Source organism: Bubalus bubalis, chromosome 3 (genome assembly GCF_019923935.1).
Source record: "Bubalus bubalis isolate 160015118507 breed Murrah chromosome 3, NDDB_SH_1, whole genome shotgun sequence".
In the NCBI taxonomy this organism is placed as follows: Eukaryota; Metazoa; Chordata; class Mammalia; order Artiodactyla; family Bovidae; genus Bubalus; species Bubalus bubalis.
Genome location: NC_059159.1, coordinates 16,475,170 through 16,487,074, shown reverse-complemented (window position 1 = coordinate 16,487,074; position 11,905 = coordinate 16,475,170). Strand labels below are relative to the sequence as shown.

Sequence of the window (11,905 nt, the reverse complement as noted above, 5' to 3'; positions counted from 1 at the left end):
AACATGGGGATGAACTTTACAGAAAAAGAAATTAGTAATCTGACACACAATCTACCAGGTGATGGTAAGTATTTAAGACATATTTGAATTGTTCAGGGTGTCTGGAGAATATGGGCTTCTATAAAAGTAATCTCTGAAAACTCTTACTTGACATTGAGACAGAAGACGGTAAAGATGACTCAAGACAGAAAGTAAACATGTTGATGTTGGACAAAAAGCAACAAAATTCTGTAAAGCAATTATACTTCAATTAAAAAATAAACTTTTAAAAAAAATTGTTATTATTATTTTTACTTCACAACATTGTATTGGTTTTGCCATACATCAACATGCATCCGCCACGGGTAAGAAAGTAAACATGTTTTGTCCCTTGATATTTTCAGCAATTCTGATTCAGTTCATGGCCAGTGCCACTATTAGACTTGGATAGAACTAGAGAAAGACAGCACTGTGGGGGGAAGGGAATGGTATACATTCCCTTTAACACAAGAATTTTTTTTAATAGAAAAGACAGCTTAGCCAAATGTGGGAAATTGATTTATGTCAATGTATGGCAAAACCACTACAATACTGTAAAGTAATTAGCCTCCAATTAAAATAAATAAATTTATATAAAAAAATAAGAAGTTAGACCATGCCAAAAAAATAAAAATAGTTTTTTAAAAAAGAGTTCTATCACCACCATTATTTCCAGGGACTTTAGGACAGCAGAATAAAGGAGAAGTGATAAGTGTGGGACTTATTTCCTATACCACATGAGAAGGGCAGTCTTCCAGATACCCCAAGGGAAAGGACCATGAAGAATTCAAGCTGTCATGCAAGGAATGCAAGAATGCTCAGCCACTCATGCTTTTACTTACATCCTTATATTCCTGAACCAGATTCTGTGGTCCAAGGACTATGTTCCCAGACTTCTAATCTCCCTCAATGGGCTGGAGACAAACTCTAAAGAGCAGTAAATTTCACATTAGGGCTAAATTAATTCATAAACTAAATAAACAAAAGTTAAAGATATAAACCTGAGATCACTCCAGTGAGGCTAAGTGTTTGAAACATTTCCTGACTATTTTACAACCTTAATTGAATTAATACTTGCTTATCTTATTAAGATGCATTTAATTGCATCATTGTGTAGGACAGAACTGTTCCCTAAAATATTTTTTTGTTTCATTCTATAATTTTTATCACTTTCAATCTACCAGAAAGAATATGCAGGTGATCTTCATTGTCTTATTTTCTTTGCGTGGGACAATGTATCCATTAGGAAAAGTGGGGCTAGATGTGGAGATATCAGTTATCATAATAGAAAAATATTTTTTTAGCTTAAGAGACCTATCTGAGATTATAATGGTACTTTTAAAAATATTGCTGTAATAAAATTATCCAGAATTATGAAAGAAAAAATATATAGCCATTATTTGGGACTGTCATCTAGTCTTGCCATTGATTGCTGTTCCTTGTTTTGAAATAATAATTCAAGATCAACAAAGACAATGAAAAGGGCTTCCCTGGTGGTTCAGACAGTAAAGAATCTGCCTGCAATGTGGGAGACCTGGCTTCATTCTCTGGGTTGGGAAGATCCCTTGGAGTAGGAAATGGCAACCCACTCCAGTATTCTTGCCTGGAAAATTCCATGGACATAAGAGCCTGGTGAACTGCAGTCCATAGCGTCTTGAGAGTTGGACATAACCGAGCAACTAAACCACCAATGAAAAGGGGGATTCCCAGGTGATGCTATGACCAACCTAGATAGCATATTAAAAGGCGGACATTATTTTGCCAACAAAGGTACGTCTAGTCAAAGCTATGATTTTTCCAGTAGTCATGTATGGATGTGAGAGTTAGACTATAAAGTAAGCTGAGCACTGAAGAATTGATGCTTTTAACTATGGTGTTGGAGATGACTCTTGAGAGTCCCTTGGACTGCAAGGAGATTAAACCAGTCAGTCCTAAAGAAAATAAGTCCTGAATATTCATTGGAAGGACTGATGCTGAAGCTGAAGCTCCAATATTTTGGCCACCTGATGCGAAGAACTGACTCATTGGAAAAGACCCTGATGCTGGGGAAGATTGAAGGCAGGAGAAGGGGACAATAGAGGATGAGATGATTGGATGGCATCACCGACTCGATGGACGTGAGTTTGAGCAAGCTCCGGGAGTTGGTGATGGACAGGGAAACCTGGCAGGGTGCAGTCTATGAGTCGGACACGACTGAGGGATTGAACTGACTAACTGACAGCCTTCTTTATGTAAATATTTATTTACAACATTGTTAATATGTACTAAATGCCACTGAATTGTTCACTTCAAAATGGTTAATTTTATGTTATGTGAATTTCACCTCAAAAAAATTGCAGTGAGAGTCTACTTATACTTTTAAAGTTACCTCATAATTTTGACTTATTATAGTATATTAATTAATTAGATCCCTGGCATCAAAGCTCATTCCTATTCCTTATGATGTATAATTAAATCCTAGAGTCTATCCTTTCATGGGCTATTTATAGTACAGTCTTCTACCCAAGTTAAAGTTTAAAAGAAAATATTTTAATTATGATTTTTTTCTATTGATTACTTGATGCTTTTAGATAATAATCACATAAGTACATTTCTTGTTTTCAAAACCATATATAATAATGGTAAAGCATACATAGTCAGATGACAATTCCCGTGCAAAATATTTTTGATATTTTAAACTCATTTTTTTTTCATGTATTACTCCTATATGTTTTCCTAAGGAGGAAAGTTTAAGGCCAATAACCTAGACACCATCCTTGAACACCCGGGAATCGAGCTCACAGAAGAGGAACATGAAGATGTGAAAGAACACCTGCAACTTAGTGGTGAGTATTGTAAATGCTACTGTACCATAGGGGAGAGTTTATGCACCTGTATGAGATTTTCTATAATAGTTTTACATGGTATTAAAACAGCATTTGATCTCTGGTTACTCTGCCTTTTCTAAACCCAGCTTATACATCTGTGCATTGCTAGATGAAAGCAATGCACAGGGCAAGGTATGTGGAATGGGGCACAGAGCTTCTGTGCCCTCTCTGCCCTCCGGGTACTTCCACGTGTTTACCAACTTGGAAGCTCTCCAAACTACCTCAGCTAGATTTTTATGGAGGCTTCATTATGTAGGCATTATGGATGAGGTCCTTGCCCATAGGTGATTAACTCAACCTCCAGTGCACCTTTTCTTCCCCGAGTTTCAAGAATAGGACTAAAAGTTCCAATCACGTGGTTTGTTCTTCCAGCAACTAGCCCCGTATATTGTGGTTATCATCCAGGGGCTTTCCAAAAGCACCTCATTAGCATACCATAAACTCAGGTGTGGTTGGAAGGGGCTTTTTAAGAATAATGGAAGACATTCTTTTCACCTTTAGTGATCTGAAGCTATTTTAGGAACTGAGGACGAAAGACCAAATATTATAACAAAGGATGTTCCCATCACTTTTATCACTGAGGAAATTACAAGGGTTTTAGGAGCTGGTTCGTACAGAGGTGAAGACAAAACATATACTTCTTATATCATGAATCATAATGTCACATCTTTTAGTTCAGGAAATAAGAACAACATGTTCCTATTGGCAGAAGTATGTGACTTATTTTCTCTAATTCTGTAAATGGTCTAGAAGTTATGCCATAATCTTTAAAAGCTAATTATATAGACTATTCCCCAAAATAGGCTCAAGGGAAAAAAAAATTCTAATTCCACCTTCATTACTGACACTTTTTGTACAACTAAATGTACTTCATTGTGCGTCAATATCTATAACATACAGTAATTCATTGCTTTTTGTCACATTCCAAGTTTATTAAATTTTGCTTATTTTCCTCTCTTTTTCCCAAGGAGGGGTCGTTGATGTCAGTAAACTGGACACTGTTTTGCAAAACATGGGAATGAAGCTTATAGGAACAGAAAGTAAAGACTAACTAGAGAATCTGCCTGTTGATGGTGAGTGCTTACATTTTTTGCACTGTTGAAATAACCTGAGATGTGAGTATCTATAAAATCACTTCTGGAAAAAATCTTACGTGCCATTAACATTTATAAAAGCTTAGAAATGAATTAAAAAGAGAAAATAAGAAAATATTTTTTCTCATCATTTTATTAACATAAGCCAACAACTCCTTTAATTTTGGTTCTAAAGGAATCATGAAAATGAATTTGGCAAAACTAATACAATTATGTAAAGTTTAAAAATAAAATAAAATTAAAAAAAAATGAAGACAGAACTGTTATTAGAACTATAAAAAGTGAGGCAAGATAAAAGCAATTGAGGGGAAAGTTGCATGAAAAACAGTCTGGAAATAGGTTAATGCAAAAATATAGAAAAGAGTAGGTCAGAGGTGAGAGAGTATTGACGTGTGGGACATGTTCCATAACTGTATGGTAATGCTCACTCCCTTTCTCAGTAATGGACCATCAGACATTCTGGTCATTATGTATGAAATGCTTCATTATTTCCCTATTTCCATAAAATCCACATTCCTACACCAGACTCCATGATCCAAGGACTGTATTCTTAGGTTTACCCCCTTTATGATCTAGAAATAAACTCTTTTTTTTTATTTTATTTTATTTTTAAACTTTACATAACTGTATTAGTTTTGCCAAATATCAAAATGAATCCGCCACAGGTATACATGTGTTCCCCATCCTGAACCCTCCTCCCTCCTCCCTCCCCATTCCATCCCTCTGGGTCGTCCCAGTGCACCAGCCCCAAGCATCCAGTATCCTGCATCGAACCTGGACTGGCAACTCGTTTCATACATGATATTTTACATGTTTCAGCCTATTATACAGAGTGAAATAAGCCAGAAAGAAAAACACCAATACAGTATACTAACGCATATGTATGGAATTTAGAAAGATGGTAACAATAACCCTGTGTAGAAATAAACTCTTAAGTACAGTTAAAACTGAATTAGGGCTGAAGTGCCTTGGATCAATGAAAATATTACACTAAGTAAAAGAAGTCAATCATAAGACATCACATATTGTATGATTCATCTATCTGAGATGTCTATTATTGGTAAACCTATAGAGACAGAGAATAGACAATATTTCCTGGTACTGGGGATGGTGGAGAGGGATGGACTAGGCTTAATGGATATTAGGTTTAGGGTTACAAAAATGTTTTAGATTGTAGTGATGATTGCTCAGGTCTCTGCAGCTATACATTTTTAAATTGACCATAATATGTGAAAAATATTCACACCTGTTCAATAAATCTGGTAAAAAATTAATAATGGCTTACTTGAGTTTTTAAATAGAGGAGAAAAAAATTCCTCTCAGCCTAGATTTAGTATCACTGTGGACAATTCATACTTCCTTCTGACCACTTTCTTTTATTCATAGGTGATCAGTAAAAACTGTTAAATTATTGGGAACATTTTAAAATTATGTTATTATCTCTGATCTATTATTGAGTTTCTCAACAATGTGAGCTTAAAGCTCAACATTCAGGAAACTAAGATCATGGCATCTGGTCCCATCACTACATGGTAAATAGATGGGGAAACAGTGGCTGACTTTATTTTTCTGGGCTCCAAAATCACTGCAGATGGTGATTGCAGACATGAAATTAAAAGATGCTTGCTCCTTGGAAGGAAAGTTATGACCAACCTAGACAGTATATTAAAAAGCAGAGACATTACTTTGCCAACAAAGGTCTGTCTAGTCAAGGCTATGGTTTTTCCAGTAGTCATGTATGGATGTGAGAGTTGGACTATACAGAAAGCTGAGTGCTGAAGAATTGATGCTTTTGAACTGTGGTGTTGGAGAAGACTCTTGAGAGTCCCTTGGACTGTAAGGAGATCCAACCAGTCCATCCTAAAGGAGATCAGTTCTGGGTGTTCGTTGGAAGGACTGAAACTGAAGCTAAAACTCCAATACTTTGGCCACCTGATGAGAAGAGTTGACTCATTAGAAAAGACCCTGATGCTGGGAAAGATTGAATGCAGGAGGAGAAGTGGACGACAGAGGATGGTTGGATGGCATCACCAATGCAATGGACATGAGTTTGAGTAGGCTCCAGGAGTTGGTGATGAACAGGGAAGCCTGGGTGCTGCAGTCCATTGGGTTGCAAAGAGTTGGGCACAACTGAGCGACTGAACTGAACTGATATGGATATATTGCATTCTGCCCTTGCATGTTCTCAAATTGTTACCTTCTGAGCCACCAGGGAAGACCCTGATTCTTCATAGGCATGAATATTTCATTATTTGAAATCATTAGCTAGGCCATATAACTCTCAAATATCTATATTCTCATCTTTTCAAAGGAAAAAAGGTTGATGTCAATGACCTTCCAAATCTTCTTAGGAACATGGGAATTGAGCTGGCTGATAAGGAATGCTCAGAGCTGAAGAAAATCCTATCAATTGATGGTGAGTCACATGGTTGCCACTCAGGCCTAATTGTGTGGCCTTTTTAAGAAGTTATAAAACTTCCCTATGAAATTTCCTCTAGAAATTTCTGAACTTTAGAAAAAAAAATTCTAAGCTGTGTAGAAACCATATAACTGTCAATTAAATTTACTTTTTAAGTCATTAAACCTTGTGGCTATGAGTAAAGCAATTAATATTGTGTGTGTGTGTGCTTAGTCATGTTCGACTCTGTGACCCCATGACTGTAATCCACGAGGCTCCTCTGTCCATGGGATTTTCCAGGCAAAATTACTGGAGCCAGTTGCCATGTCCTACTGCAGAGGTTCTTCCCAACCCAGAGATCGAACCCACATCTCTTGCATCTCCTGCACTGGCAGGCAGATTCTTTACCACCTGCACAACCTTTACCACTGGAAGCCCTGACTTAATATTACTTATACTTAATTATAAAACCTAATTATAAACAAGGAAAGAAAGGAAAATGAGAAGAGTGAAAGACTAGTAGAAGGAAGAGGAAGAAGTCAGAGAAAAAAAAAAGGTGGTCTAGTGGTTAAGAATCCGTCTTACAATGCAGTGGACACAAGTTTGATTCCTGGTCAGGAAACTAAGATTCTCACGTGCCACGGAACAACTGAGTCAGCGTGCCACAACTAGGAAGTCCATGCACTTCAACAAGGATCCCACATGTTGGCAACTAAGATCTGAAGCAACCAAATAAATAAGTACATATTTAAAAAATGGGGAACAACAATATAGCAGAGTGGTTGAGAGCAAAATACCCTGTGTCTGAATGCCTAGATTCAAATCCTAGCTCCACTACTTATCTTCTGTGTTATCTTAGACAAGTTTCTTCTAAACCTCAGTGTGTCAATTTCCTCATTTATAAAAAGAGGATAAAAATGACAGAGCACTTTGAAATGTGCTTCGTATAAGGTAAAATTTCAGTAACAGTTACCTATTGTGCTGTTACTGTGGCCGTGATTCTGATGGGGGTGGTGGTAGCAGTGAGGGCGTAATGGTGGCAGTGAGGACCATGCCTCGGCACAGCCCACACTCACAGTCGCTTTGAGTAACACAGATCATAGGGACGTGCCACCTTTCTAAAAGTTGTTATTTCTACCTTCATTTTTAAAATTTCTAGTTAAAATAACATTTTAAGGAAAATTATGAAAAATATATTTATAGAATTATGAAATACAAAATACTCTTTTATGAATGACCATACAATTTTCATTCTGACATGAATTTGCCTTTTCTTGTAGCTATTGGACAGGTGTTTCAAAATAGGGTTTTGGATGAAGTAAAGTCTCTCAAAGGTAAGAATATACCTATTAAATTCTTGAGTCTATAACATTATACTGTGAATATTATTGATTCATTACTTATACATCCCTAAATATCTTTATTTTATCAGATAATATTCTTTATTATATTTTTGCATCTAGCAGGTGAAAAAAAAACATTTCAAATTTACTTATATATAGCAAGTTAGTTATTTTAGAAATTTGCCACAAATAACCTGAGAGTTTATGTGATAAAAATAACCTGTTACTTCAGAAATCTATGAGATTGGTTGCTTCAGCTCTAGTTTAAAAATTGTTAAGAAATTTTATGGTATGTTCTCTTACCCCCTCAAGCCCAACTTTAAAAAGAGAAATTTTATTTATAACTCTGCTACTTACTTTTTCAGTCATGAATATGATTTATTTTTATTACTGCTTTTCCATTACATTTCTGAGGTAATAATGGCTATTGGAAAAATAATTCATGGATAGAGTTATATTTTTAATGTTTTGAAGTCATTTAATTTGCCTCATTTTAATTTACTCTCTTTTTCTAAGGCGGGATGATTAATGTCAATGATCTGAACAAAGTTGTTGGAAACATGGGAATTAAGCTCACAGAAAAAGAACATGAAGATCTGATAGCTAATCTTCCAGTTGATGGTGAGCATGAAATATATAATATACTCTAACATCTCTGAGCTCCAAAGGGTTATGTCCAAGTATCTGCTAAATATTTCTATTTAGATGTCCCAGGCTAAAAAGAAATTCATTATATTTTGATTGAGTAGATTCTTACCTCCACGTTCTCTACATCTCCCATAAAACTGGGTCATTCTTCACTCTAACTTTCCCTTAATCCCTGTCCCAGTTAAATTCTATTTACCATCCTAAATATTTCTTTACTCTGCTTTCTTTACTCCTGACTATCTGTTACCACTGCCCCTATAAACTGGTATTTATAGCCCCAACTTTCTACCTCATCAACATTTGACATTGTCAGGTGTATTAGTTTTTAACATGGTTAATATGAAATTGTATCGTGTTGTTTTAAACTGCATTCGTAGATTGCCAGTGAGGTTATCATCTCATACCTTTACTGATCATTCAACCTTCCTTTTCTGTAAATTGCCTTTTCATATATTTTGCCTAAATCTATTGGGTAATTTGCATTTTTCTAATTAACTTGTAGTTGTTCTTTATGTACTCTGTGCATGTGTGCTAAGTCACTTCAGTCGTACCTGACTGTCTGCAACCCTATGGACTATAGCCTGCCAGGCTCCTCTGTCCATGGGATTCTCCAGGCCAGAATACTGGAGTGAGTTCTCATGCCTTCCTTCCGGGGATCTTCCCGACCCAGGGATCAAACCCACGTCTCTTACGTCTCTTGCATTGGCAAGTGGGTTCTTTACCACTATCGCCACCTGGGAAGCCCACATACTATATGCTGATATGTATGCTAGAAGGATATAGCATCTCACTCTGTATGCTAATCATTTTTACGTTTTATATACAAGAAATCAAAAGCATCAATTCTTTGGCACTCAGAATTGATACTTTTGAACTGTGGTGTTGGAGAAGACTCTTGAGAGTCCCTCGGACAGCAAAGAGATCCAACCAGTCCCTCCTAAAGGAAATCAGTCCTGATTATTCATTGGAAGGACTGATGTTGAAGCTGAAACTCCAATACTTTGGCCACCTGTTGCAAAGTACTGACTCGTTGGAAAAGACCCTGATGCTGGGAAAGATTGAAGGCAGGAGGAGAAGGATCGACAGAGGATGAGATGGTTGGATGGCATCACCAACTCAATGGACATGAGTCTGAGCAAACTCCAGGAGTTGGTGATGGACGGGGAGGCCTGGCGTGTCCATTTGGTCACAAAGAGTCGGACATGACTGAGCGACTGAACTGACACAAGAAATATCTGTCTCTTACTTAGCATTTTGCTTAGATTATCACCTTTCATTGAACAGAAGTTCTTAATTTTAATAGAATTAAATTTGTCACTATCTTCCTTTATAATTTGTTTTCTATTTAGAAAATTCTTCCTTATCATCAGATCTTTCCTATTGTTTTTATCCTATTTATTTTTAATTGATAAGAAATTTATTTTGTTTTTTTGTGTGTGTGAGTTAAGAGATCTAATATTTTTCTGTATTAATGGCCAGTATTTCATTAGCCCTTTTCCTACTGATTTGTAATATTTACTATCATGTATGTTAGAGTGAGTTTCTAAGTTTCTATACTGTTTCATTGACCTGTTTTTCCCTCTATCAATATATTATACTACCTTAATAATAAGACTTTACATTAGTAAATCTTGAAATTGAGTATTGTAAGTACCCCTTCTTGAGATGTGTTTTATATATATATATAAATACATATATATAAAAGCCTTTGACTTTTATAAAAGCCTTTGACTGTGTGGATCACAATAAACTGTGGCAAATTCTGAAAGAGATGGGAATACCAGACCACGTGACCTGCCTCTTGAGAAATCTGTATGCAGGTCAGGAAGCAACAGTTAGAACTGGACATGGAACAATAGACTGGTTCCAAATAGGAAAAGGAGTATGTCAAGGCTGTATATTGTCACCCTGCTTATTTAACTTATATGCAGAGTACATCATGAGAAACGCTGGACTGGAAGAAACACAAGCTGGAATCAAGATTGCCATGAGAAATATCAATAACCTCAGATATGCAGATGACACCACCCTTATGGCAGAAAGTGAGAAGGAACTAAAAAGCCTCTTGATGAAAGTGAAAGAAGAGAGTGAAAAAGTTGGCTTAAAGCTCAACATTCAGAAAACGAAGATCATGGCATCCGGTCCCATCACTTCATGGGAAATAGACGGGGAAACAGTGGAAACAGTGTCAGACTTTATTTTTTGGGGCTCCAAAATCACTGCAGGTGGTGACTGCAGCCATGAAATTAAAAGACGCTTACTCCTTGGAAGGAAAGTTATGACCAACCTAGATAGCATATTCAAAAGCAGAGACATTACTTTGCCAACAAAGATCCGTCTAGTCAAGGCCATGTTTCTTCCTGTGGTCATGTATGGATGTGAGAGTTGGACTGTGAAGAAGGCTGAGCACCGAAGAATTGATGCTTTTGAACTGTGGTGTTGGAGAAGACTCTTGAGAGTCCCTTGGACTGCAAGGAGATCCAACCAGTCCATTCTGAAGGAAATCAGCCCTGGGATTTGTTTGGAAGGAATGATGCTGAAGCTGAAAGTCCAGTACTTTGGCCACCTCATGCGAAGAGTTGACTCATTGGAAAAGACTCTGATGCTGGGAGGGATTGAGGGCAAGAGGAGAAGGGGACGACAGAGGATGAGATGGCTGGATGGCATCACTGACTCAATGGACGTGAGTCTGAGTGAACTCCGGGAGTTGGTAATGGACAGGGAGGCCTGGCGTGCTGCGATTCATGGGGTCACAAAGAGTCGGACATGACTGAGCGACTGAACTGAAATACATATATATACTTATAAATGTGTTTTATATATAATATAAATATAGATGTGTTTTATATATATATATATACTCAGTATTACTCAGCCATGTTAGGCAAGGAAATAATGCCATTTGCAGCAGCATGGCAAGATTAGAGATTATCATGCTAAGTGAAGTATGTCAGATGGAGAAAGACAAATATCATATGACATCACTTACATATAGAATCTTTTGAAATGATACAAATGAACTTATTTACAAAACAGAAACAGAGTCACAGACTTAGAAAACAAAGTTGGTTACCAGAGAGGAAAGCAGCAGGATAAATTAGGAGGTTGGAGTTAACCTACACACACTACTATATATAAAATAGTCAAAAGGACCTACTGTATAGCACAGGAAGCTCTTCTCAATACTCTGTAATATCCTATATGGGAAAAGGATCTGAAAAAGAATAAATATATGTATAAGTAAATCACTTTGCTGTGCACTTGAAACTAATACAACATTGTGAATCAACGATACTCTAATATAAAATAAAATTTTTAAAAGTATCCTTTCTTGTTCCTCAAAATTATGTCAGTTATTTTGTAATTCTTAGTCTTCCATGAATTTTATAAACTTTCTAAAATCTATGATTAATACCATTTGGATTTTAATTGAATATGTATTAAAATTAGTATTGTGGTATTTGCAGACTCTTGTTGATTTTCCGATGTTAATCTAGTTTCCCACAACCTTACAAAGATAGTTAAAATCAATTATTT

At 36.4% G+C, this 11,905-nt stretch overlaps 1 protein-coding gene across 12 annotated transcripts in view; it reads left to right on the top strand.

Moving 5' to 3' along the window:
- The first annotated feature begins 3,853 nt into the window (after positions 1 to 3,853).
- Positions 3,854 to 11,905, top strand: part of LOC102391025 (EF-hand calcium-binding domain-containing protein 13) — a 96,719-nt gene continuing 88,667 nt past the window's right edge. For 11 of the 12 annotated variants that reach the window (XM_044938836.1, XM_044938845.1, XM_044938839.1 and 8 more), the window contains exons 1-4: positions 3,854 to 3,958; positions 6,291 to 6,395; positions 7,658 to 7,711; positions 8,237 to 8,341. In XM_044938836.1, coding sequence (XP_044794771.1) covers positions 6,335 to 6,395; positions 7,658 to 7,711; positions 8,237 to 8,341 — 220 coding nt within the window. In that variant the 5' untranslated portion in view covers positions 3,854 to 3,958; positions 6,291 to 6,334. The remainder of the gene's footprint in view (positions 3,959 to 6,290; positions 6,396 to 7,657; positions 7,712 to 8,236; positions 8,342 to 11,905) is intronic. The other variant, XM_044938844.1, reaches the window with a different exon arrangement.